Source organism: Mustelus asterias, unplaced genomic scaffold (genome assembly GCF_964213995.1).
Source record: "Mustelus asterias unplaced genomic scaffold, sMusAst1.hap1.1 HAP1_SCAFFOLD_155, whole genome shotgun sequence".
NCBI lineage: Eukaryota > Metazoa > Chordata > Chondrichthyes > Carcharhiniformes > Triakidae > Mustelus > Mustelus asterias.
Genome location: NW_027590175.1, coordinates 95,565 through 123,323, shown reverse-complemented (window position 1 = coordinate 123,323; position 27,759 = coordinate 95,565). Strand labels below are relative to the sequence as shown.

The 27,759-nt window shown below is 45.7% G+C and overlaps 3 protein-coding genes across 3 annotated transcripts in view; 2 read left to right on the top strand and 1 right to left on the bottom strand.

Annotated features, from left to right (window-relative positions):
* Positions 1-18,193, bottom strand: part of LOC144485143 (uncharacterized) — a 158,370-nt gene extending 140,177 nt beyond the window's left edge. The window contains exons 1-2 of the mRNA XM_078203385.1: positions 18,120-18,193; positions 14,568-15,412 (exon numbers count right to left, since the gene is read on the bottom strand). Of these exons, the coding sequence (XP_078059511.1) occupies positions 14,568-15,261 (694 nt within the window). The 5' untranslated portion in view covers positions 15,262-15,412; positions 18,120-18,193. The remainder of the gene's footprint in view (positions 1-14,567; positions 15,413-18,119) is intronic.
* Positions 3,415-9,075, top strand: LOC144485148 (ER membrane protein complex subunit 4-like). Its single transcript, XM_078203392.1, has 5 exons — positions 3,415-3,554; positions 4,171-4,282; positions 4,489-4,642; positions 8,007-8,167; positions 8,854-9,075. Exons 1-5 carry the CDS (start codon positions 3,475-3,477, stop codon positions 8,887-8,889), a joined length of 543 nt encoding a protein of 180 aa, XP_078059518.1. The 5' UTR covers positions 3,415-3,474; the 3' UTR covers positions 8,890-9,075.
* Positions 8,924-20,636, top strand: LOC144485147 (uncharacterized). The gene is made up of 2 exons (XM_078203391.1): positions 8,924-8,987; positions 19,721-20,636. Exon 2 carries the CDS (start codon positions 19,949-19,951, stop codon positions 20,555-20,557), a length of 609 nt encoding a protein of 202 aa, XP_078059517.1. The 5' UTR covers positions 8,924-8,987; positions 19,721-19,948; the 3' UTR covers positions 20,558-20,636.
* The last annotated feature ends 7,123 nt before the right edge of the window (positions 20,637-27,759 follow it).

Here is a 27,759-nt window from a genome sequence, read left to right as displayed (position 1 = left end):
GTATGTATTAAATACATGGATTCATATTTAATATTGAAAACGAAACAAATATTGAGTAACTCGCCAACGTTTCGAGTTTGGATGACCCTTCATCAGAGCTAAGGGCAAAGAAAATCAGACAAGATTTATATTATGAGGGTGGAAGGGGGGGGTGCTGTAATTGGACAAGGGGAATGAAAAGGAGAATGCAGAAGGCTGAGAGAGGTGTGAAAAGTGTTAATCAGAATGGTAGAGCAGAGGTACAGATGGTTTGCCCTGAATGGAGGGGGGGAGGGGGAGTTGGTGGGGGGGAGGGGGCGGGTGTGGGCGAGAAGGAGAGCAGGGATGAAGAAGTTGAAAAATGGAAGTGAGAAAGAAATATGATAAAATGGATGAATGAGATGAAAAGAAGAAACAAAATGAAATAAAATAAATGGAAATGGGGTGAAGGTGGAGGGGAGAATCATGGTCTGAAGTTGTTGAACTCAATATTCAGTCTGGAAGGCTGTAAAGTGCCCAATCGGAAGATGAGGTTCTGTTCCTCCAATTTGCATTGGGGTTCACGAGAACATTGGAAAAGGCCAAGGACGGACATGTGGGCAGGAGAGCAGGGTGGTGTTTTGAAGGGGCAAGTGACAGGAAGGTCTGGGTCCTGCTTGCAGATGGACTGAAGGTTTTCAACAAAGTGGTCACCCAATTTGTGTTTGGTCTCTCCGATGTAGAGTAGACTGGATTGGCAGCAGCGAATTGAATAGACCAGGTTGAAGAAGGTGCATGTGAAGCGCTGCCTCACTTGAAAGGGGTGTTTAGAACCCGGGAAGTGAATAGGGAGGAGATAAAGCGGCAGGTGTTGCACCTTCTACGATGGCATGGGAAGGTGCCATGGGTAGAGGATAGGATGTTGGTTGGATGGAGGCATGAACCAGGGTATCCCAGAGAGAACGATCCTTGTGGAATGCTGGGAAGTGGGCGGGGGGCTGAGGGGAAGATGTGTTGGGTAGTGGCATCATGCTGGAATTGGCAGCAATGGCAGCAGATGATCCTTTGAATGCGGAGGCTGGTTGGGTGAAAAGTGAAGACAAGGGGAACCTTGTCCTGGTTCTGAGAGGAAGGGGAGGGAGTGAGAGCAGTGGCTCGGGGGATGGGTGGACAGGGGCAAGAGCCCTGTCAACAACAGTGGGTGGAAAACCACAACTGGTGAAGAAGAAAGACATATCTGCAACGCTATTTAGGAAAGTGGTAAGATCAGAACAGATGCAGCGGAGGTGAAAGAATGAAGAGAATGGGATGGAGTCCTTTCAGGATGTGGGGTGTGAAGAGCTGCAGTCAAGATAGTTGTGGGAGTTGGTGGGCTTGTAATAGATACTGGTGGATAGTCAAACCATGAGAACCTGCAGCAACACAGCAGAGTTGAACCTTGCAGACAGGTCGATTGGCTGCGCCTAACTGCTGGTAGTTTCTGTAGTGTAGTGGCTATCATGTTTGCCTAACACGTAAGAAGTCCCTGGTTCAAAACCAGACAGAAACTTTATCATTTCAGGAAGTATGCATGATTTTGGTTATTTGCTGAACATTATCCAATTCTCGATGTTGTCGCCATGTTATCTTTGTTTTGACTTCGGTCTCAAATGCTTTCAGGAAAATCAGAAATGGTGCATTTTAAGATGTCGTTGCAGGAAAGAAATGTTTGTATTTTGACACCGTGCATATATTAGCAACTTGTTCAATCCATGAAACATGTCGAATAGTAGTGTGTGCTCATAAAGACAGACACAAGTGATACTGTAACTGAACTAGAGGAAGTGGTGCACATTGCACAGAAACATCTTTTTAAAATCGTTTTCATAATAATATAGGGAAAACCATTCATGCTGTTGAGGGAATCGAGGCTCACTGCAGATCTACTGGACTTTCCGATAGATGAATGGGATTTAGGCGCCAGCATATTTCACACCCAGAATAAACTAACTGATCATTCTTAAATCTCTTCCCATTAAACATATTTGATTTTGTTGATAAACTGACTATGGTCAATCTCAAATAAGCATCATGGGAAGTGCATTAACCAGTGACTCGATCTGTTTTGTTGGCCAGTTATAGTTGCAATTCAATGCTGCATATGTCAGAGATATTCAATTCAGAATGAGGAGATGCATAATAAATAAATGTATTGATGTTAAATGTTGAATAATGAACAGGGGTTCATTATCAGTTTTTGTTTCAGATTCTCGCATCCACAGTTTTTTGCTTTTATTTATTCGCTCTGACTTGAACCTCAAAATTTATTCAGAGCGATCGGAAATACTGGATTTTCATGAGAAGAAAAAGATGATGTGTGGGAGGAAACAGGAGCACCTGGAGAACGTGCGGACTCCGCACAGTCACCCCAAGCCGAGAAACAAACCTGAGTCCCTGGTGCTGTAATGGCTGTCCACAGAGAGAATGTGGACAACCTGTGGTGAACCATTGTTGGTTGCCACCAGGTAGTGCTGAGCCAGGGTCTGGCCAGTACTATGAGTCTGTAGATATGTTACTGTTGGGGTTAGGGTTGGGCTGTTCTACCTGTTAATATAGTCCTATGGTACACACCAGTTGGCTCCGCCTCCTGGGAGAGGTATAAAGGTCACTGCTCTGCCTGGTGGCCCTTTAGTCTGGGATTGTATATTGTATATCATAGAAGAAATCATAGAAACCCTACAGTGCAGAAGGAGGCCATTCGGCCCATCGAGTCTGCACCGACCACAATCCCACCCAGGCCCTACCCCCACACATTTACCCGCTAATCCCTCTAACCTACGCATCTCAGGACTCTAAGGGGCAATTTTTAACCTGGCCAATCAACCTAACCCGCACATCTTTGGACTGTGGGAGGAAACCGGAGCACCCGGAGGAAACCCACGCAGACACGAGGAGAATGTGCAAACTCCACACAGACAGTGACCCGAGCCGGGAATCGAACCTGGGACCCTGGAGCTGTGAAGCAGCAGTGCTAACCACTGTGCTACCGTGCCGCCCCGTAGCTCTGTTATTGTTGGCAATAAAAGCCTTTATTTCCCGAGTACATCTTGCCTCCCGTGTGATATATCGCGCATCACAACCATGAGCAGTATTTTCCCCTGGTTTCATTCCCTCACCCTGCAGTATAAATATCTTCCACTTTCTATGTCTTTTTGCTTTGACAAAGGGTCATCTGGACTCAATATTGCAAATATCTCTGACATTAAGTGATGTCCATCTTTGTGCGGGGCAAACGTGCTCCATTTGGCCAGAAGGTGAAGAGTCGGAACAGATGTGCCCCTAACAAAGATGACGACGATGTGGGGGCGGGGCTTTGGGCGGTGCACGCAGGGCGGTGCACGCAGAACGCTGAGGCGGTTGGGATCGCACATGCGCGCATTGCAGCGGGAGCGTTTTGTTGACGGAAGTGTGCGGCTTCTTCTCTTGATCTGAATCAGATTTGAAAGCGGGGGACGGTTAACGGTCGGCGGCGTTGTCATGGCGGCAGGGGCGGGGCTTGTCCACGGCGCGCGCTGGCACAAGTGGACCCTCGAGCTTAACTTGAGCGGCAGCAGCAGGTGCGGAGGCCGCGCGGGAAGCCGGGGGCTCGAGAAGGAGGCAAGCCGGGTCAGCCCGTCTCTCCTGAGGGGAGGCCACCGCACACTGACCCGGGGATGTGGCACCAACCCAAAACTTCCCAACCCCGGGTTTTTCACGCCTCTTTTACCCCTCACCGAGCTCCTCAGCACAAAGCAGCCCCTCAAATCCCCCAGGTCATGACCCTGAGATGCCCTTTTGGTTTCAGCCCCTCCACCTGATCAGGTGCCAACTGCGGTGGTGGTTGGAGGAACGATTGCTCGTTTCCAGGGCCGGGTGCTGAACTGGATCTCTCTCAATGTCCCGCAGTGTTTGTTTTCAAGATACAATTTGGTACATCTGGTGATTTGTCACTTTGTCCCTAAATGGAGGGCAAGTGGATTGGCACCCTGATTATCAATTGACACTAATCCACTTCTGCATCTCTCCATTCCCCTGGCAGTTCAGTGGACACAACGGCAGTGTGTGTCCGAGGTTTGCCCAAGCTTTAGTTCGTGCTGGCACTATTGCCACCACGTTGGGGTCCTCAACAGAGAGACTCCCTCTTTAAAGAAGGTCTTGAAAGGGTGACCAATTTGTGTTTTCTGTTTCTCACAGGAGCCGTGATCAACAGTGTGGCCAGAGAGACTCCATATGCCCAGTCGCATATTCGGACAAACAGCTGCCAGACATCTGTGTCCAAGAAACAGACTGGATCCTGGTTGAGAAAGTAAGTTGGATTTGAATGTGTCTTTAGTGTGTGACTGACAACGCCCCTGGTTTGTCCACAGTGGTGAAGTACCTTGGTGAACCACAGCAGCCTGTGTGATAAAGGGTTAATCATCATGCTTACTTCAAGGCCTGGGTATAAGATCAGTATATGGCCTCCCCTAACCGGCCCCCTTTACTGATACCCTGCTCACTTTCTGTTTTCAGCGCTGCTGGGACATTGCCTTGGGCCCATTGAAACAGCTGCCCATGAATCTGTTCATCATGTACATGGCTGGCAACACCATCTCCATCCTCCCTATCATGATGGTGTGCATGATGGCCTGGAGACCCATACAGGCCTTGATGTCCATGTCTGCAAGTGAGTATTGTATCGAATCTGCAGCTCAGAAACAGCTCTGAACCGGCATCACTTGAATGTAGCTTAGAATAGAGTTCTGGGAGTTGGGTAATTAAGGGAGTTAGAGAAGAAAGGGAAAGAGGTGCTGTTTTGCTTTCTAACTTTCTCAGCCGTCAGGAAGTGATCTTACTCTTCGACAGGAGAAGAAGCTAGATTTTTGGTGAGGATCTGCGAAGTGACTACGGTTTATTCTATTCTTAAGGATTAAAAAAGTACAGCAACTGGTGGTAAGGTTAATAAAATACTTAAAAACTAAAATACTTGAAAACAAAAATAAAATATGTAATTAGGTAAAATAATTAAACAGTTTATTCGCACACATTAAAGATGTGTCACAGCTGCAGCATGTGGGAGCTCCTGGCTGTCAGTTTGATCCAGGGCAACCATGTCTGCAGTAAGTGAAGTTCAAGCAGCTCTGGTTCAGAGTTTATGAGCTGGAGGCTGAACTACAGACACTGCAATGCATCAGGGAGGGGGAAAGTTACCTGGATTCTTTGTATCAGGGAGCAGTCACACTTCTTGGCACAGGGTCTGCTGATTTGGTCAGTGGTCAGGAACAGGAGAGTGAGACAGATAAGGGAACTCACAGACAGGAGCCTTAGCCTTTAACATTGTCCAGCCAGTTTGAGGTATTTTCAGCTTGTTTGGATGAATGGGAGCTGCAGGATGGATGAACCAATTACCCATGGCACTGTGGTACAGGAAGCCATTCTAGTGAGGGGAGCAAAAAGGAATGCAGTGATAATGGGGGACAGTATAGTGAGAGGGATTGGCACATTCTCTGCAGTAAAGAATGTGAATCAAGGCAGCTGTGGTGCCTGTCTGGGGCCGGGGTTCAGGACATCTGATCAGGGCTGGAGAAGAAATTTCAGTGGGGAGGGGAAGGTTCCAGTTGTCCTCGTCAATGTAGGTATAAACAACAGAGATAAAGAAGGAGATTTTCAGTGTCGATATGAGGACCTAAGCACTAAATTAAGAAGCAGAACCTCAATGGTTATAATCTCTGAATTATTACCTGAGCCACATGCTAATAGGTATAGGACAGATCAGATCGGAGGGATGAATGCGTGACTGAAAGGCTGCGTTAAAGTTTATTTATTAGTGTCACAAGTAGGCTTACGTTAACACTGCAATGAAGTTACTGTGAGAATCCCCGAGTCGCCACACTCCAGTACATGTTCGGGTACACTGAGGGAGAATTTAGCGTGGCCAGTGCACCTAACCAGCACGTCTTTCAGACTGGGAGAAAACCGGAGCACCCGGAGAAAACCCACACAGATACAGGGTGAACGTGCAAACTCTGCACAGATAGTGACCCAAGGGGTGGCATAGTGGTTAGCACTGCTGCCTCACAGCGGCAGGGACCCAGGTTCAATTCCAGCCTCGAGTGACCGTGTGTGTGGAGTTTTCATGTTCTCTGTCTGTCTGCGTGGGTTTCCTCCGGGTCCTCCGGTTTCCTCCCACAGTTCAAAGATGTGCGGGTTAAATTGATTGGCTATGGTTCGTTGTCCCATAGTGTCAGGGGGACTAACAGAGTAAATACGTTGTGTTACAGGGATAGGGCCGGGGTGGGATTATGGTCGGCGCAGAAGCGATGGGCTGAATGGCCTCCTTCTGAATTGTAGGGATTCTAAGCCAGTATAGAACCGAGTCCCTGGTGTTGTGCGGCAGCAGTACTAACCACTGTGCCACCCTAACTGGTGTGGAAGGTGGGTTCTGGTTCATGGGACACTGACATCAGTACTGGGTAAAGTGGGATCTGTGCCGTTGGGACAGTCAACACCTGAACTGTGCTGGGGCCGGTGTTCTTGCGAACCCCATGATGAGGAAAATAGAGACGGTTTTAAACTAAATAGTGGACAAGGAATCAAATTTGGGGCAAGGAATCAAATTTATATGAATGACTGGATGAAGGGATGTTTGGCAAATTTGCCGATGACACACAGATAGATGGAAAGTAAGTTGTGAAGCGGACATACAGAGAGTACAGAAAGATAGAAAGGTTAAGTGAGTGGGGAAATATCTGGCAAATGGAGTAGAATGTGGGCAAATTTGAAATTGTCCATTTCGGCAGGAAGAATGAAAAAGAAGCATTTTGTCTAAATTTTGAGAGATTGCAGAGCTCAGAGATTCAGAGGGATCGAGTCATAGAGGTTTACAGCATAGAAACAGGCCCTTCGGCCCAACTTGTCCATGCCGCCCTTCCTTTTTTAAAATCCCGAACCTAATCCCAATTGCCCGCATTTGGCCCATATCCCTCTAAACCCATCGTACCCATGTAACTATCTAAATGCTTTTTTAAAGACAAAATTGTACTTGCCTCTGCTACTACCTCTGGCAGCTTGTTCCAGACATTCACCATCCTCTGTGTGAAAAAATTGCCTCTCTGGACACTTTTGTATCTCTCCCCTCTCACCTTAAACCTATGCCCTCTAGTTTTAGACTCCCCTACCTTTGGGAAAAGATATTGACTGTCTAGTTGATCTGTGCCCCCTCATTATTTTATAGACCTCTATAAGATCACACCTCAGCCTCCTACGCTCCAAAGAAAAACGTCCCAGTCTATCTATCCTCTCCTTTTAACTCAATCCATCAAGTCCCGGTAGCATCCTGGTAAATCTTTTCTGCACTCTTTCTAGTTTAATAATATCCTTTCTATAATAGGGTGACCAGAACTGCACACAGTATTGCAAGTGTGGCCTTACCAATGTCTTGTACAACTTCAACAAGACATTCGAACTCCTGTATTCAATGTTCTGACCAATGAAACCAAGCATGCCGAATGCCTTCTTCACCACTCTGTCCACCTGTGACTCCACTTTCAAGGAGCTATGAACATGTACCCTCAGATCTCTTTGTTCTGTAACTCTCCCCAACGCCCTACCATTAACTGAGTAAGTCCTGCCCTGGTTCAATCTACCAAAATGCATCACCTCGCATTTGTCTAAATTAAACTCCATCTGCCATTCGTCAGCCCACTGGCACAATTGATCAAGATCTGGGTGTCTGAGTGCATAAATCACAAAAGTCTAATATGCAGGTACAGCAAGTAATTAGGAAAACTAATAGAATGTTATCATTCATTGTGATGGGAATTAAATACAGAACTTGGGAGGTTATGCTTCAGTTGTACAGGTCACTAGTGAGACCACATCTGGAGTACTGTGTGCAGTATTGGTCACCTTATTTAAGGAAGTGTGCAAGTATGCTGGAGACAGTTCAGAGACGGTTTACCAGACACTGATACCTAAAATGGATGTGTTGTGTTATGAGGAAAGGTTCTCACATGTTCCTGAATTTCCTGCTTTTCCATTCTCGCTCTCAGTCTTTCGGGTCCTGGGGAATTCGAATCAGCACCGGCTGCAGCGTCTCATCTACTTCATCGGCAACCTGCTGGGGTTGGCCCTGGCCATCTACAAGTGCCAGGCAATGGGGCTGCTGCCCACACACGCCTCTGACTGGCTGGCATTCATCCAGCCGCCCCAGGTGAGATCCGCACTCTGTATGTGAGGGGGAGCCAGGAAAATAGGAAGAGGAAACCATTCAGGGCTGTGGAGCCTGAGAGGTTGAGTAGATTGGGCCCAATTCTTTTTATTCATTCGTGGGATATGGGCACCACTGGCTGGTCAGCATTTATTGTCCATCCCTCGTTGCTCTTGGAGGGCAGTTGAGAGTCAACCACAGGAAATCTGCCGCCCTTACCTGGTCTGGCCTACATGTGACTCCAGAGCTACAGCAACGTGGTTGATGCTCAACAGCCCTCGGGCAACTAGGGATGGGCAATAAATGCTGGCCAGTCAGAGACGCCCATGTCCCACAAATGAACAAAAACAAATGAGGGATGGGGGAAGAGTGCAGGGAAAGTGGGGATGTCTTTGGGAATTGAAGAATGGGGAGGAGTGCGGGGAAAGTGGGGATATCTATGGGGAGGAGTGTGCGGAAAGTGGAGATATCTTTGGGAATTGAGGGATGGAGAGGAGTGCAGGGAAAGTGGGGATATCTTTGGGAATTATGGGATGGGGAGGAGTGTGCAGAAAGTGGGGATATCTTTGGGAATTGAGGGATTGGGAAGACTGCAGGGAAAGTGGAGATGAGGTTGATGATGAATAGTGGAGCAGGCTCGACAGAAGCTATTCCCACTCCGATTCTTACCACCTTCTTCTTTCACACAGAGAGTGGAGAACACGGGCGGGGGCCTGGTCCTGTGATGGTCCCACTCTCCTACTATCGCTCGCTGAGACACGGCCTGAGGACGATCGACACCGGATACAACCTGCCGTCTGGCTAACCTGGGACCAGGCTTTCTGTAGGTAACATGCCCTCCCATCACTGTCCCCTCCACACACACACAGAGATAGACACTAGCCCGTGTACCTGTGACCGATGTGGAATGGCCGGAGATATTGACAGCAGGGACTGTGTATTTTTTCACTGGGGATTCAGTTGTTTATCATGTTGACCCCCTTTGCTGAGCCTCGGATAAGGGACCTGTTGGGAGTTGACGATGGGACTGGAGGTTCCTGGATCAGTCATTCCCAGCTTATCCTGGTGCCTCTCATTCTCTCTCTCACCCAGGTCAGAAGGTCACAGGTTTGTGTAACCTGTTCCTGAGATTCAAGCTGCTGTAACAGGTTCTCCCAGGGGTCCCTCAAACCGTCTCTGAAATTAAGTTTCCTGGCTGTGTGTTGCATCGTGCCTTGTGGGATCTTGCTGTGCAGTCACCATCTCTTCCTACAGAATGGCAGGAGGGAACATCGAAAGGAGGGAATGATATAGCTCCTGTGCTTGTTCTGGGCTGTTCCAGAGCGCTCTGAATCAACACGGCAGCTTCCTGTTTCCGAAACACAGTCACTGCTGTTCACCTGGGAAACCCGGCAGGCACTGCACACAGCACATCCCACAAACTGTCGGATAACCACCAAATGTTAGGCTGTTTGAAGGATAAAGATCGGCCCTCGGAAACCAGCGGGAGCTCTCCTTCACTCCATCCAGTAATGGCGGTGGGATTTTACTATCCACCTGACAGAGCAGTGAGTGAGATAGGGGGGGAGCTTGGTTTCACTTCCTCAGCACTGACAGCTGGAGGCAGGTGATTGACAGTGTAGTGTGTGCAGCTGTCTGTGTGCCCACCTGGGCAGCATGGTGGCACGGTGGTTAGCACTGCTGCCTCACAGCGCCAGGGCCCTGGGTTCGATTCCAGCCTTGGATAAATCATAGAATCCCTACAATGCAGAAAGAGACCAATCGGCCCACCGAGCCTGCACCAACAACAATCCCACCCAGGCCCTATCCCCATAACCCCACGTATTTACACTGATCATATCCCCAACACTAAGGGGCAATTTAGCACGGCCAATCCACCTCAATCACACGTCTTTGGAGTGAGGGTGGAAACCGGAGCAACTGGAGGAAACTCTCACAGACACGGGGAGAATGCACAAACTTCACACAACCTGAGGCTTGATTTGAACCCAGGTCCCTGGTGCTGTGAGGCAGCAGTGCTCCCCATTGTGCCGCCCCTGTGTCTGTGTGGAGTTGGCACGTTCTCCCCGTGTCTGCGTGGGTTTCTTCCGGAGGCTCTGGTTTCCTCCCAAACTTCAATATGTGCTGGTTAGGTGGATTGACCATGCTAAATTGCTGCTTTATGTCACAAAATATGTCGATCAGGGTGATTAGTGGGGTAAATATATGGGGTAACGGGAATAGGGCCTGGGTAAGATGCTCTGTCAGAGAGTCAGTGCAGACTCAAAGGGCTGAATGGTCTCTTCAGCACTGTAGGAATCCTACGATTTTGTCTGTGAGCAGGCACGCTTGTGTCTATGAGTGAGTGTGTGTCTGTGTGGGTGTACACGCATTTCAGTTCATGTGTGTGTGTGTGTACCTGTGTGCGAGCACATACACGTTTGGTGTGTGCGTGCGTGTGTTCGCTTTATTTAATGATTGTGTTTGAGTCGTTCCTCTTTGTGTGTGTTTGTGGGCGGGAGGGGGGTGAGGGGAGGTGGTCACTAATCCTCCCTCTCCCCATTCTGAGACCACACCCGAAGCAGGAGTGAACCGAAGAGGCCGGAGGTGAATCGATAATCTCGAGGTGAGTGAGGAAACAGTCAGTGTGAGTTTGATGCTGCTGTGAAGAATGTGTCATGTCTTTTCACTGATTCTGTAACTGTGGAAATAAAGAGTTTCAGCAAAATGGGATAAAAGCAAATGACTGCGGATGCTGGAATCTGAAACCAAAAGAGAAAAGGGTTTGACAAAGGGTCATCCAGACTCGAAACATCAGCTCTTTTCTCTCCTGACAGATGCTGCCAGACTTGCTGAGATTTTCCAGCGTTTTCTCGATTGGTTTCAGCAAAACGGGGCCTCCATGAAATGACAGCAGACAAAACCGAGACTCAGATTTCACTGACTCCACCAGCTTAAAACTCTCCTGTTCCACTTTAAACTCTGCAACACTCTCACCTTTTCTCTCCCACAACATTCAGGCTTCAGTAACCTGAGCTGGTGGTTAAATAACCGTTCCCTATTTGCTGACTCATTTCACCATCACTCCTGTTCTTCCAGCACAATCCCGATCCCCACTTCCACTGCTGAAGAACACTAACAGACATCCCTCCCTCCGTGTTCAACTCTTCAATGTTCACCTTTTCAGTTGGGTCGGGTTTCAATTGAGAATCATAGCACATCCCATTTCCATCTCCTCGTGGTATCTGGGCTAGATCAGGTGAATTTTCCATTAAAAGGTCTGTTTAATCCTTCTCCCCAAAGTCCAGCATCTACAAGGCACAACTCTTGTGTCCAATTGAATAAGCTCCAATTTTCTGAATTAGTGCAGCTCCAACAACTCGGGAAGCTCAACACCATCCAAGACAAAGCAGCTTGATTGGCAATCCTTCGACAAACATCTAGTCCCTCCAACACTGACTCACATGGCAGCTGTGTGTACCACCTACAAGATGCACTGCAAGCACTCACCAAGGCTTCTTTGACAGCATGTTGCAAACCCGCAACCTCTAGCCCCTTGGAGAAGGGCAGCAAATGCATGGGAACATCATCACCTGCACGTTTCCCTCCAAGTCACTCACCATCTATACTCAGAGATTGATCACAATGTGAAATTCACTGCCACAGGAACTAGCTGGACAACTCATAGTTTAAAAAGAAAATGGGATGAGTACATGAGGGAAAGGAGATTAGAAAGATGAGCTGAAAGGCTGAAATGAGGGAGATGGAATGGGAGGTGTCTTGTGTGAAATATAAACCCCAGCACAGACTAGTTAAACCGAACAATGTCTTTCTGGTCTGGATATTCATAGAATCCCTACAGTGTAGAAGGAGGCCATTCGGCCCATTGAGTCTGCACCGACCACAATCCCACGCAGGCCCTCTCCCCATCACCTCATGCATTTACCCTAGCTAGCCCCCCTGACACTCAGGGCAATTTAGCATGGCCAATCCACCTAACCCACACATCTTTGGACTGGAGAAGGAAACCGGAGGAAACCCACGCAGACACGGGGAGAATGTGCAAACTCCACACAGACAGTGACCCAAGCCGGGATTCGAACCCGGGACCCTGGCACTGTGAGTCAGCAGTGCTCACCACTGTGTCACCGTGTCGCCCAAGAATGAGAGAATTCTCTGTGATTCAATGTAATCTCTGACCGGTTCCTGATCAGTAAGTTCCAACATTTGCACTGCACCGGTTCAGAGTATAACCTGATGCTGAGTAATCACACTGAGATTCTGTCATGTGTAACATCACGAATTGTAACATTGTCATTGAAATTGGTGCACAGAAATGTTCATCAACCAGATCCACTCTCGAAAATGTTCTCCCAAACAATGCGCTCTCTCAGATCTTTTCAGCAAGGATCCACTTCCAGGATTTCAATCTCTCCTTTCACTATTCTTCTGCCTTAGATTATCACATGCATTCAAGCTTCCACGTAATCTCTCAGGTACCCAGCCATGCCAACAGAACACTACTGTTTCACAGGTGGTACCAAAGTCCCCAACCTTAGGATTACTTCAGAGTCTGGCTTTTCACCAGCCAACGTCACCATGTGTGTTGCCTTTATCTGGAAACCACTCTTTGCCCCTTTCTTTAACTTCAGGGAACAGTATCTTGTTCAGATTCCCTTTGACTTCAGTTTTCCTCAGACTTTTTTCTAGAACTATCTGTTCTTAAACTTCTGGGACTTTCTTTCTTGCCCTTACTCCATTGTTGTGCCTCATGTTTCTGGCAGTTTCCTCTTCAGCTAACTCAGAAATTCTTTCGAACCCAAAATGGCCACTGGTTGCCAAGTAACAACCTAATCTTTCTTTACGCTTGTGTGTTTTCACATTGTAAATTCTCTAAACAGAATATGGGCACAGTTTGAAATGAAACCAAAACCTCATACATGCAAACACCTTTATTTAACATTAATCTATGAAAGTTTTAACCCTTCTGTACACAGAAACACCGAATTAAACTCACTTAAATCTATACCTTATTTCTAATATCCAATAATACAAATATAGATTACTAAATCAACTGCTTGACAGAGAGAAACTAAAGAAAGATGAGTTTAAGCTTGGGAAAATTGTTAGACACAGTTTGACCCAGTGGAAGGGAGGGAAACAGCAGAGGCAGCTGATCAGGTTGTCTCCATTTTAGTGACAAAGGAGCTCCATGAGCTCCTCAGACTTGTTGTTGTCGGTGAGGATGGAGGAGAGAGGGGGAACCCTTCAAAAGGAACTAAAACAGAAAATGCTGGAACGGTAGGTTTTGTCTGTATGGTGCGCAAGAAACAATACTGTTCACTGTATCCCAATACATGCAACAATAATAAATCAAACAAAAAATCAGATCAAAATAAGGTACTGTAGATACTGGAAATCGAACCTCAAAACTGAGTGAATCTCTTCCCAAACTCAGAGCTGGTGAATAGCCTCTCCCCAGTGTGAACTCGCTGGTGTACAGGGAGTTGAAATGATTCCCTGAACCCCGTCTCACAGTAAAAGCAGCTGAATGGTCTCTCATCAGTGTGAACACGTTGATGACACATCAGTTTTCCATAGCTTTTATAGCAGTTCTCACAGTCTGGGCATTCAAAAGGTCTCTCCCCAGTGTGAAGCGGGGATGGTTGGAGGGGAGATTATAGAGTGAATCCCTTCCAAAAGTGTCCTGGACCAGAACCCATAAATTATGTTCAGAAGCCAGATTAGATCCAAAACAAAGTTTTCTATTTTGGCATAAATGTGAGGATAGGAGGCTTCACTCCAGGAGTAATTCCACTGACAAATTAGGAATCTTTCATGGTCAAACAAACTTTATTTAATAACAGCTTAAATATAATTCCAAAAAATGAAGCAGCTTAACTATTAACAGTTGAACAATATTTAACAGTGAAAGGAAACAACTTTAATTTTTAATTTAGCACAATTTCAGTTCCAAATATGCAACATTCCTCAGAGATGTAGATCCCACTTCAGTTACAGTTAGAGACCATAAATATACTTGCTATAATGAGTATAGACTCCTGAAGCTTTCAGAGAGAAGACAAGTCTTAGAGCAGCCTGTAGAAACCCTCCATCTTCAAACAGCTCTGACAGGTATCTGAAACTCTCCTCACAGTCTGTACATTTTCATGGTTTCTCCCTAATTTTAAATCCAATCACAATAGTTCGTTGTGAATTCGCTGGTGCGTCAGAAGATTCGATGAGGTAACGTATCCCTTCCCACACTGCAAGCAGGTGAATGGCCTCTCCCCAGTGTGAACCCGCTGATGTATTGCTAGTTTAGACGACTGATTGAATCCCTTCTCACACACAGAGCAGGTGAATGGCCTCTCCTCTGTGTGGATTCGCTCATGTGTTGCGAGGTTGGATGAGTGATTGAAGCCTTTCCCACACACAGAGCAGATGAATGGTTTCTCCCCAGTGTGAACTCGCTGGTGTGTCAGCAGAGTTGATGACCGACTGAATCCTTTCCCACACACAGAGCAGGTGAATGGCCTCTCCCCAGTGTGAATTCGCTGGTGTGTGAACAAGGTGGCTGACTGAGCAAATCCCTTTCCACACTGGGAACAGGTGAATGGCCTCTCCCCAGTGTGAACTCGCTGGTGTTTCAACAAAGTAGATGAGTCAGCAAATCCCTTCCCACACTGGGAGCAAGTGAATGGCCTCTCCTGAGTGTGAGTTCGCTGGTGTATCAGCAGAGTGGATGAGTGAGAAAATCCCTTCCCACAGTCAGAGCAGCTGAACGGTTTCTCCCCAGTGTGAACACGCTGGTGTATTGCTAAGTTGGATGACTGATTGAATCCCTTCCCACATTGGGAGCAGGTGAACGGCCTCTCCTCAGCATGAGTCCTCTGGTGTATATGTAAGCTGGATAACTGAGTGAATCCCTTCCCACACTGGGAGCAGGTGAATGGCCTCTCCCCAGTGTGACTGCGTCGATGAGTTTCCAGCAGGGATGGGTAATTGAATTCCTTCCCACAATCCTCACACTTCCATGCCATCTCCCTGTTGTGACTGCAATTATGTTCCCAAAGGCCAGATGATTGGTTGAAGTCTTGTCCACAAACAGAACACATGTACAGTTTCTCCCCACTGTGAGTGGTGCTTTTTTCTTCCAATTTCAAAATACAATGATATTCAGGTTACAATAAATTGACCGACTCCATCAGGTTCTGATATCATATTTTGTTTCAGTTTCTCAACTGCAAATCGTCCTCTTGTAAACCCCTGTGAAATTGATTTAAAACAGAAAAAAGTGAGTGAGAAAGAACCCACAAAAACACAACGGTGGGTTGTGAAATTGAGCTGAATGCATCTGGTAATTTGTGGAGCTGCCGTGAGGAAAGCTGCTGGATTGTCACACAAACCCAACTGGTTCGCTGATTGTCCTTCAGGGAATGAAACCTGCCACACAGCCTGGGTCTACACAGGACTTTGGGAGGAGATAGAGAGAAGTAGGAGTGGCTGAGGTGAAGGCAAGGGATTTTATACATCTACAACTTGACAAGAACTTTGACAGAATCTCACAAACCCTCAACTCCACCAAGATAGCAGATGGATATAGAACATAGAACATAGAACATAGAACATTACAGCGCAGAACAGGCCCTTCGGCCCACGATGTTGCACCGACCAGTTAAAAAAAAAACTGTGACCCTCCAACCTAAACCAATTCCTTTTCGTCCATGAACCTATCTACGGATCTCTTAAACGCCCCCAAACTAGGCGCATTTACTACTGATGCTGGCAGGGCATTCCAATCCCTCACCACCCTCTGGGTAAAGAACCTACCCCTGACATCGGTTCTATAACTACCCCCCCTCAATTTAAAGCCATGCCCCCTCGTGCTGGATTTCTCCATCAGAGGAAAAAGGCTATCACTATCCACCCTATCTAAACCTCTAATCATCTTATATGTTTCAATAAGATCCCCTCTTAGCCGCCGCCTTTCCAGCGAAAACAATCCCAAATCCCTCAGCCTCTCCTCATAGGATCTCCCCTCCATACCAGGCAACATCCTGGTAAACCTCCTCTGCACCCTCTCCAAAGCCTCCACATCCTTCCTGTAATGTGGGGACCAGAACTGCACACAGTACTCCAAGTGCGGCCGCACCAGAGTTGTGTACAGTTGCAACATAACGCCACGACTCCTAAATTCAATCCCCCTACCAATAAACGCCAAGACACCATATGCCTTCTTAACAACCCTATCTACTTGATTCCCAACCTTCAGGGATCTATGCACACATACACCTAGATCCCTCTGCTCCTCCACACTACTCAAAGTCCTCCCGTTAGCCCTATACTCAACACATCTGTTATTCCTACCAAAGTGAATTACCTCACACTTCTCCGCATTAAACTCCATCCGCCACCTCTCGGCCCAACTTTGCAACCTGTCTAAGTCTTCCTGCAAACTACGACACCCTTCCTCACTGTCTACCACACCACCGACTTTGGTGTCATCAGCAAATATGCTAATCCACCCAACTATACCCTCATCCAGATCATTAATAAATATTACAAACAGCAGTGGCCCCAAAACAGATCCCTGAGGTACACCACTTGTAACCGCACTCCATGATGAATATTTACTATCAACCACCACCCTCTGTTTCCTATCCGCTAGCCAATTCCTGATCCAATTTCCTAGATCACCCCCAATCCCATACATCTGCATTTTCTGCAGAAGCCTACCATGGTGAACCTTATCAAACGCCTTACTAAAATCCATATATACCACGTCCACTGCCTTGCCCCCATCCACCTCCTTGGTCACTTTCTCAAAAAACTCAATAAGGTTAGTAAGGCACGACCTACCTGCCACAAAACCATGCTGACTATCACCTATCAATTCATTACTCTCCAAATAACTATAAATCCTATCCCTTATAATTTTTTCCAACATCTTGCCGACAACAGAAGTGAGACTCACCGGTCTATAATTCCCGGGGAAGTCTCTGTTCCCCTTCTTAAACAATGGGACAACATTCGCTAACCTCCAATCTTCTGGTACTATACCAGAGGCCAACGACGACCTGAAGATCAGAGCCAGAGGCTCTGCAATCACTTCTCTTGCCTCCCAGAGAATCCTTGGATAAATCCCATCCGGACCAGGGGATTTATCTATTTTCAGACCCTCCAGAATATCCTGCACATCCTCCTTATCAACTGTAATACTGTCTATTCTACTCCCTTGCAACCCATCACCTCCGAGTTCCTCCAACCCACACACCATCCTGACTTATCTGACTTCCAGTACTAAACGAACAGAAATTTATTTCATATAAATACTGGGAAGACTGAACCCACTGTCTTCAGTCCCCTCTCCAAGCTCCACTTGCTCGCCAACAACTCTATCCCTCTTGCTGGCAACATGTCTGACCTGAACCAGGCTGTTCACAACCCCGGTGAAATATTTCACCCCAAGATGAGGTTCCAGCCACATGTCCACATCATCATCACTATTTCCATCTCAGTGACATCGCCCGGCTCCACCCAAACTCAGCTCATCTGGAATTCTCATCCGTTCCATTGTGATGTGAAACTCAGGGGAATGGGAATATAGAGGGGGAATGGGACTGGCTGAATTGCTCCAAAGAGGGTTGGCATGGATTTGAGTTGCCAAATGGATTCCTTCTATGTTGTAATGTCTCCATCAGTGGAAATAGGGTAACGTTGACACAGTGCCTTTTATATATCAAGACAAGAAATAGGGAATCATAAATAACATAGCACGTACCATATAACTACATTAAACATATCTCTGTCCCAAGCGAATTTACTGTTCATTTAAACAGCCTTCTCCTGGGAAAACTCCCCCTTTAATTGTGAACATTAGGTAAGAGGCTATCCTATTAGCCAGATAAATAGGTGCGACATCCTGAGGGAGTCAAAAGATGTCAATATCTTTGAGAGAGAAAGAAAAATATACCTGGGTCTCGTCCTGCTCCTAATGCCCGATGTTCGTCTGTAATAGTTCCAGTCTGCAGCCTCCCTAAATTCACTTCCTCTCCCTTCAGTTGCTGCAAGTCCCCAATTTCCCCCAGAATGAGAAAAGAAATGGAAAGGGGGAAACATTGATTTCCTCCCAGATGTTGTCCAGAGGAGGAAGTTTCACTCTGAAAATCATCAACAAACTTTTGCATTGTGACGTCAATGGAGGCCTGCCTATATCAGCCAATAGGAATCAGTCTGCACCGCAGTGACATCCTCGGGTTCCAGTGCGCAGGCCTGGGCGCGCGGACACGGGAGTCCCGCCCCCACCTATTGTTCCCCTCCCCCGACACCTCCTCGAGCCAAGGTTTCCGGGCAACCGGCTGGCGGCTCCGGCCAGAGCGAGAAGCCGCTCGGTGATCTCCCCCTCCCCCCTCTTTCTACGGCGGCTGCTGCTCCAAAAAGAGATCGAGAGCGACCGCTGGTGGCAGCCGCACTGCGCCTGCTCCGGACAGCTCGGCTCAGCAGCGCTCTCTGCGCCTGCCCCGGACAGCTCGGCTCAGCAGCGCTCTCTGCGCCTGCTCCGGACAGCTCGGCTGAGCAGCGCTCTCTGCGCCTGCTCCGGACAGCTCGGCTCAGCAGCGCTCTCTGCGCCTGCGTGCTGGGCTGCCAGCTGAGGGAGTGGGGGAGGGGACTTTGCAAAATCTCTTCCCATCATTTTCTTCCAAGTCCCGCAGTTTGATTTGAAACAGAACAGCTTCTGTTTGTAGCTTGACCACAGACTCAAACTTCACACACAGACTCAAACTTCACCACAGACTCAAACTTCACCACAGACTCAAACTTCACCACAGACTCAAACTTCACACACAGACTCAAACTTCACACACAGACTCAAACTTCACCACACACTCAAACTTCACACACACACTCAAACTTCACACACAGACTCAAACCTCACACACAGACTCAAACTTCATCCTCTGGACAACATCTGTGAGTAAAACACTTTCTTTCTCCCCCTGGGAATTACAGAGAGTTCTGTAACTGGAATTAGAGCCAAATATACTGAGGGGGAAATGTTTGTGATTTTGTGAAACCTGTTTTTATTGTCTGAGCTTTTTAAAGTGTAATTTATCTTGTGCATTCAAATAGTGTTTCTCTCTGCATGATTTAGTGATGCTGGTTTTAGATTGATTTGTAAAGTATTTTTTAAAATGTGAAACCTTGTCCTTCAGTATTCCATTGGAACTTTCTGGAAATTTGTTTACTTTTTAGATTAGTCACAACAGAGATATATCTTGTGTTCATATATTTGGTATATTTATGTTTTGGTAATAAGATTCATTGTTTTATTCTTGTAATTATAGCATGTAGTTATGTTATATAGTTCCAGTCAAAGAGACATTACAATTCAGAAAGATTGCTTTTAAAATTTGGAGTAAATATAGTTTTCTCAAATCTCCTTCCCATCACCTATCTAATTAAGAAATGCAGCATTGTATACCACATGTTTTTAGTCCAGTTATATTCAGAATTATCTGTTCTGAATTTCTATCCAGTACTGACGGTGATGACTTTTGTCAACTCCTTTTACAGGATAATGGAGGGAAGGATTTACAGATTGAAATCTCAAAGGAAACATCAAGTGAAGAATTAACAGAATTGTTCGATTATTGGTACCAGAATATTATCGGCATTTGAGTCCAGGAGAAATATTTCTCTCTTTTATCTGCTTCAAAAGATTTTAAACATTGGTGTAACACATACACACACACCAACCGCAACTAATCAGCAAACCTGGAGAGATACAAGGACACTGGCACCATGGAGAAACTGTGGAAATGTGGACATTGTGGGAAGGGATTCAGATTCCCCTCGGAGCTGGAAATTCATCGGCGCAGTCACACTGGGGAGAGACCATTCACCTGCACTAAGTGTGCAAAGGGATTTACTACTTCATCCGACTTAATGACACACCAGCGGGTTCACACAGGGGAGAGGCCGTTCATCTGTTCACAGTGTGGAAAGGGATTCTCTCGCTCTTCCAACCTCCGGATACACCAGCGAATTCACAGTGGGGAGAGGCCATTTACCTGCTCCAAGTGTGTGATGAGTTTCAGTCGGTTATCTCAGTTGCAGACACACCAGCGAGTTCACACTGGGGAGAGGCCATTCACCTGCTCTGAATGTGGAAAGGGATTCTCTCTCTCCTACAACCTACAGATACACCAGCGAGTTCACACCAGGGAGAGACCGTTCACCTGCTCTGAGTGTGGGAAAGCATTCACTACTTCATCTGACCTGCTGAGACACGAGCGAGTTCACACAGGGGAGAGGCCATTCAGCTGTCCAGAGTGTGAGATGAGATTTAATCGATTATCTCACTTGCAGACACACCAGCGAGTTCACAGTAGAGAGAGGCTGTTCAGCTGAGTGAGAAAGCAATCATTGATTCATCCAACCTTATGACACACCAGTGTCTTATGCTGGGGAGAGACCATTCACTGGGTCTGTGCAGGATGGCATTCACTCAGTTATCCAATCTGTTCAGATACCAGCGAGTTCACAAGTGATTACAGGGACTGCTGTTATTGCTGCTGTTATTCACATCCAGAACTGAACCATGTTCACTCTGACAGTTTTATTATTCATTCGTGGGACATGGGTGTCGCTGGTCAGCGTTTATTGCCCATCCCTAGTTTCTCTCGAGAGGGCAGTTGAGTGTCAGTCACATTGCTGTGGCTCTGGAATCACATATAGGCCAGACCAGGTAAGGATGGCAAATTTCCTTCCCTCAAGAACGCTGACCATCGACAACGGTTTCATGGTCATCAGTAGATTCTTAATTCCAGATATTTTTTAGTCAAATTCCACCATCTGCCGTGGTGGGATTCGAACCCATGTCCCCAGAACATTAGCTGCGTTTCTGGATTAATAGTCTAGCGATAATACCACTAGGCCATCGCCTCCCCAAAGTGGGACGGTCGGAGGGTTTCTTTCTGCTGGACTGACCAATCTCATGACTTTGCTTCCAGTGGGCTGATGCTCTTTGAGCTGCTCCGCCATTCAATATGATCATGGCTGTTATTAATATGTACAGAAAATTGTAATATTCTAAATAGGATATTTAGATGGTGATACATTTTCATTTCTTCCTGAGGAAGAGGTTTGTGTCTATCTAATCATTCCTGTTTTACAAATTAACTTTGAGCTTGAGAATTAGTTTTAAATGAAAAATCTGGGTTGAGAATCTGCTAAAAACACCCTAAGGGACTTTGCAATCACAAGATGTGGCCCATGTTGATTTAAGGAGTCAAAGCTGGAAGGATAAGAACTGTAAAAGGGCAGCTGGACTCTTCCTCTTTTTGAGTCACAGTGAGACATTTCTAATTAAATACACAGAGGGAATTCCCTCAGTTTTGACATGTTCATTCAAGAAGATTGCCAGTAATTTGATTCAGAAAAAACAACCACGGGATATTTGATTATTGTAGATACTGAAAATCACATTTTCAAATCAGCTGGAAGTAGCATAATTAACGCAAGATTTGGGACATTTAAGCTCTTATTGAGCAAAGTACAGCAGCTAATGCTGTAAAAAGGGGGCTGGGCTCAGCCTCTTTTAGCAGGAGACCTGGAGACATTGCCGGAATTTTACCGGCACGCCCGCCCGCCCGAGGCTCGTAAGATCGTGCCCGAGGGCAATGGAGAATGCCATTCTGCTAGCCTCGGCGAGCGTGCCGGTAAAATGAGGGCCATTGCGTCTGACACTTATCGTCCTGCCTTTGTTACAGAGGGGAACTCATCAGGCAGACCTCAGGGTTACATGTTTGGTTTTGAAATTACAAGTTAATTAATTTAAACATCTATTGGACATCCCAATTGGTCTCTGTTACCATGGGGATAAGTGATTCAGGGTGGAGCTTGGTTGGAATTTTGGGTGTTTCTCACAGAAAGCAGGCAGTCTGCAGTTAGCTTGGAAACCGTCAGCTGTGGGACCAGGAGCCGAGAAGGTCATTAGGAATCAGAGGTGTTCCCAATGTTTAAATCCCTCAGGAAGAACACAGTGAAGCCCATGCTTGAACTGAGAAGGCCACAGTTTTGAGGTCTTAATGGAAAGTTGGAGAGTTGTTTCATCAAAAGCTAATGGAAGGACCCCCATAAAATCTTGGAGCTTGGAGAATAGCTGGAAAAGTGAGGAGAATTGAAGTGAATCTTGGAGAGCTTTGACATTCCTTTGGGATGGTTCCTGGAACAGAAGTGAATGAACCTTCAAGAAGAAATTAGATCTAGCTCTTGGGTCTAAAAGGGTCAAGGGATAGGGAGGCAGGGAGGGATCAGGATATTGAAGTCGATGATCAGCCATGGTCACAATAAATGGTGGAGCAGGTTCAAAGGGCCAAATGACCTACTCCTGCCTCTAGTTTCGATGTTTCTATGTTGTTAAATATAAGGGAACTCTTTTGTTGGGGTGGGGTGGGGTGGGGGGGGGTGTAAAAAGTAGAAACAAAAGCTGAAAAATACTGCAAAAACTCAGTCGGTCTGACAACATCTGTGGTGAGTGAAAATAGAGTTCATGTTTTGAGTCCACGTGACTCTTCAGAACTAAAGAGGGATCGAAAAGTAGAACTGAGTTTACAGCATAAATCTTCATAAAATATAATTGATCATGCTGGTTTTTAATATTTCTTTTGTTTTATATATAAAGTTTGTTTTTGTTTAAAAACCTGCAATCTTCTGATGTAATCTTTTCAGTTAATCGCTGGGTGTTTAAATTTCTCTTGAAACGATAATGTTTCCAACCCGAATTGTAACAACTCACACAACAATATTTCAAAACAAATCGTAGAAGAAAAATATGATGTTCTTTATTTTGTACAAAGTATTACATTATAAGACACCGCTCTTCTAGGATCCACAATTTCTTAGCTCGAGCAATTATTTTAGTGAAACAATTCGATAATAAATGAATAAAAATTGTGCTAATTGTCATCCCTTCAAAAGCAGAAGGTTTATCACCCGGCACAGAGGGTAATTTGGGATTTCTCCCAAACCAATTGACAAGGATTATACCCTCCAACCATCTGAAGTGAATTCTTTACATGAACCGTCCAGGCCAGTGCAGTTATCAACTTGCAGTTTGGCTGATCAGCTGAGATTTTCTGCAGCATTTCATCGATCACCGTGTGATTCCTTTCACAGAGTCCATCACTGAAAGGACTTTCAGCTGCCGTGTTCCTGACCAGAATGTTCATGTTTTCACACTTCTCCAAACTCATCATTAACAAATTCCCCTCCATTATCAGTCAGAAACCTCGCTGGTGCCCCAGGTCCAGTCCCTATCCACTTCTCAATGACTTGTTCTAGAATCATCCTTTTGTCCTTACCATGTATGATTGGAGAAAGACTAAGTTGGGTTACCATATCGATAAAGTGTAGAATGAAAATAATTCTGTCTTTGTCTCATACCTTTAGATGCACAGCAACTTCTTCATGAGCCAAGGATGTAATGGCATTGTCCGATACTTTGTACTAATCTGTTCTGAGTCTCGTATACTCTTCATCAACCAGCCCTGCATCTTTTAGCAGGATTTTTAATCTTTGTTAGATAGGACGAGCAAATTGTGTCGCTTTAAGACAATTTGTAATTTTTTTCTGATTCTCTTCACCTGATGCCATGAATCCTTCTCGAACCCGAGGATTAGAAACATCAGGTTTTGTTAAGAGGATACGATAATGTCCTGATTGAGTAAACTGCAGATCTACTGACTTTCCAAATAAAACAATCATACCTTGTTCCATGTCCAGTTGCATTTGTGCCTTTTTCATGGAAGATTCACTCAACATTAAACTGAGGAGGTTCACTGTCAGACACACCAGACTACACCAGTCCTGGAGTGCTGACTCCAGCTACTTTACATCGAATCAACACTCTCTTTAGTGGCTTCAATCTATTGATATCACCAACTGGAAACCTTTCATACTCCTTAACCTTGTGTGGCTCTTCACCATGAGGTGAATCTGGGTAACATCTTCAATCTGATCCACACACTGTCGAGGTGCAGCCACTGTGGAATGGGATTATGAGGCAAGGTTAGACAGGTGAGGGTTTTGTCCCCTGGAGTTTAGAAGAGTAAGAAGCAACTTGACTGAACCATATAAGATCCTGAGGCATTTTGACAGGGTGGATGTGGAGGGCATGTTTCCTCGAGTAGGAGAATCTAGAATGAGGGCTCACTGTTTAAAATAAGTTCATTTAAAGCAGAGATGAGGAAAGATTTTTTTCACAGGGTTGAGAGTTCCTGGAACTCTTCCTCAAAAGTTGCTGTAAGAATCACCTTTGAATATTTTGAAGGCAGAGTGAGATAGATTCTTGATTATCAAGGGGGTGAAAGATTAACGGGGTAAGTGGGAATGTGGGGTTGAGGTTACAATCAGATCAGCCATTATCTTACTGAATGACAGAGCAGACTCGAGGGGCTGAGTGGCCAATGCTTGCTCCTAACTCATATGCTTGTATGTATCAAACACAGAACAGGTGACTGAGTCTGTGACTAACACACTCATCACTGGACCAAATTCCTTATGATATTCCAATTCCTTCAGAGTGATATCCATCATCATTGTGTTCAGCCTCAGAATTCTCTGTGTTGTGTCTCACTGTGAAAGTTTATCACATGATGATGTTTTCATTCAGACCTGAAACACCTGTTAATAGTTCCCCAGTCATTGCTGGCGTTCAATCACCTATTAGCGCTGTTCCAATCCTGTCTTTTGTTGCGATATCCAGACGCACTAAAGATGCTTTCACCCTCACACGAAACTTGTCAAAATCCAATCATGCTTCATAGGCATCCAATAGATCATCTATCTTGTAAATCTCAATGAATCTTTATAAAAGATTCAAACCTTCATCAGTATCCAACTGATGGACATCCAGCTCACAAAATACTTTGCTTCTCATCTTTTTGTCAAGAAGTGACAGTGCCAAGGCCAGACCTTGTTTTCTCCTTAGTAGGGATGTAACCCGTGTCCACATCTCCACTTCATTCTTACATTGATCGTGTGGTTCAGACTTCAAGAACATCAGCGGGGAATCAGACCCTGACAATTCCCACTGCCTTTCAACCATTTCTCACAAAAGCTACTGGGATTGTCAGCTCCTGCCTGAAATATACTTTCCTTTAGTTTTTAAAATTCACCATGAGACAAACATTCCCTGTTACCATGTTATAATCCTGACAGCGTTATGGTGAAGGAAGAAACTGAAGCTAACCTTTATTTGGAATAGATTTATTTGCAGAGTAAAACATTACAAGTACATACCTCCCAACTCCACTCTGTGACAGTGTCTCTTTATTTGCACTCATCCAATCAATGCCCTCCATTTGTATATATTTAATCTCAAATAATTTAGTTAACACCCAGAGTTGGAGCAGATAATGGGTCTAATCTGAGTGATTGCCATAATGTCTCAACAGGGGTTGAATCATTCTTTTGCTCCCACACTGAGTGCCAGTAAATGGCCTCTCACCAAGATGAACTCTCTGGTGTCTCCACAGATGATGCCTCAGTGAATCCTTTCCCAAACTCAGAGCAGGTGAATGGTCTCTCTCCAGTGTGAACTTGCTGTTTCTGCAGAGCAGATGACTGAGTGAATCTCTTCCCACAGTCAGCACGACTGAACAGCCTCTACCCCAGTGTGACTGCATTGATGAGTTTTCAGTGCAGATGGGGAATTGAATCCCTTCCCACAATCCTCCCATTTCCACAGTTTCTCTGTGGTGCCAGAGTCCTTGTATCTCTCCAGGTTGAAGCTCCGTCCACACACAGAACATGTCTACGGTTTCTCCCCACGCTGCATGTTGTGATGTTTTTTTCAGGCCGTGTAACTCGTCTACAAAGAGTCAAATAGGTTTGAGAAACCCAATGCATTCCTTCTGAGCTGTAATGACTCTGACTGGAAAGATACAGTGCAGCTACATGTAAAATAGTTTAAGTTTATTGATTAGTGTCACAAGTAGGCTTACATTAACACAGCAATGAAGTTCCTGAAAATCCCCGAGTTGCCACACTCCGGCTCCTATTCGGATACACAGGAGGGAGAATTTAGCATAGCCGATGCACCGAACCAGCATGTCTTTCCGACTGGGAGGAAACTGGAGCACCGGAGGAAACCCATGCAGACACGGGGAGAACGTGCAAACTCCACACAGACAGTGACCCAAGCCAGGAATCAAACCCGAGTCCTTGGCGCTGTGAGGCAGCAGTGCTCACCATAATATGATAGTAAACTAATAAAAATAGAAATGTGCTGAATTAGAAAACCATAAAAAATGGTCCACCAATCACTTCAGTCTCCACAGTTGCATGGCTTCTCCCTAATGTGATTGAGAATGGAGTTGTTTCCTTCCATGTACAAAATTCTCTGCTGTTCAGATAATCTGATGCTTTGTACAAGTTTCCTGACCCCAAATCCTCCTCTTCTCAGACCAACTATATGAACACCTAAACAGAGCTGAAGTTATTTTTCAATTCAGCAGAAACAGACCCAAAGGAACATGGTTTAGTCTGAATATGCTCAACAGGAAAATACAATCACAATAGTTCCTTGTGAATTCACTGGTGTCTCAGAAGAGTGGATGAGGTAACATATCCCTTCCCACACCGGGAGCAAGTGAATGGCCTCTCCCCTTTGTGAATTCGCTGGTGTATTGCTAGGCTGGATGAGTCAATGAATCTCTTGCCACACACACACAGTAGGTAAAAGGCCTCTCTCCAGTGTGAACTCGCTGGTGTACTGCTCGTTTGGATGACTATTAAATCCCTTCCCACACTGGGAGCAGGTGAATGGCCTCTCCTCTTTGTGAGTTCGCCAGTGTATTGCTAGGTTGGATGAGTCCAGCGAATCTCTTCTCACACCGGGAGCAGGTGAATGGCTTCTCCGCGGTGTGAACTCGCTGGTGTGTCAGGAGACTGGATGACCAACTGAACCCCTTCCTACACAAGAGCAGTTGAATGGCCTCGTCCCAGTGTGAATTTGCTGGTGTCTCAGCAGAGTAGGTGAGTGAGCAAATCCCTTCCCACACTGGGGACAGATGAATGGCCTCTCCCCAGTGTGACTGCGTCAATGAGTTTCCAGCAGTGATGGGTAATTGAATTCCTTCCTTGGTTGAATTTAAAATACAGATGGAGCGTGAGAAGGTAAAATCCAAAACCAGTGTCTTGTACTTAAACTAAGGAGACTATAAAGGGATGAAGGAGGAGTTGGCTCAGGTAGACTGGGACAAAAACTTTCTGGTGGGACAATTGAGGAACAGTGGAGGATTTTCAAAGCAATCTTTCACAGTGCTCAGCAAAAGTATATACCAGTGATAAAGAAGACTGTAGAAAAAGAGATAACCAGCCATTGATATCGAAGGAAATAAAGGAGGTATCAAATTGAAAGAAAATGCATACAAAGTGGCAAAGATAAGTGGGAACCGAGAGGATCGGGAAATCTTTAAAGGTCAGCAGAAAGCCACGAAAAAAGCTATAAAGAAAAGTAAGATGGATTATGAGAGTAAACTAGCTCAGAATATAAAAACAGAAAGCAAAAGTTTCTACAAATATATAAAATGAAAAAGAGTGGCGAA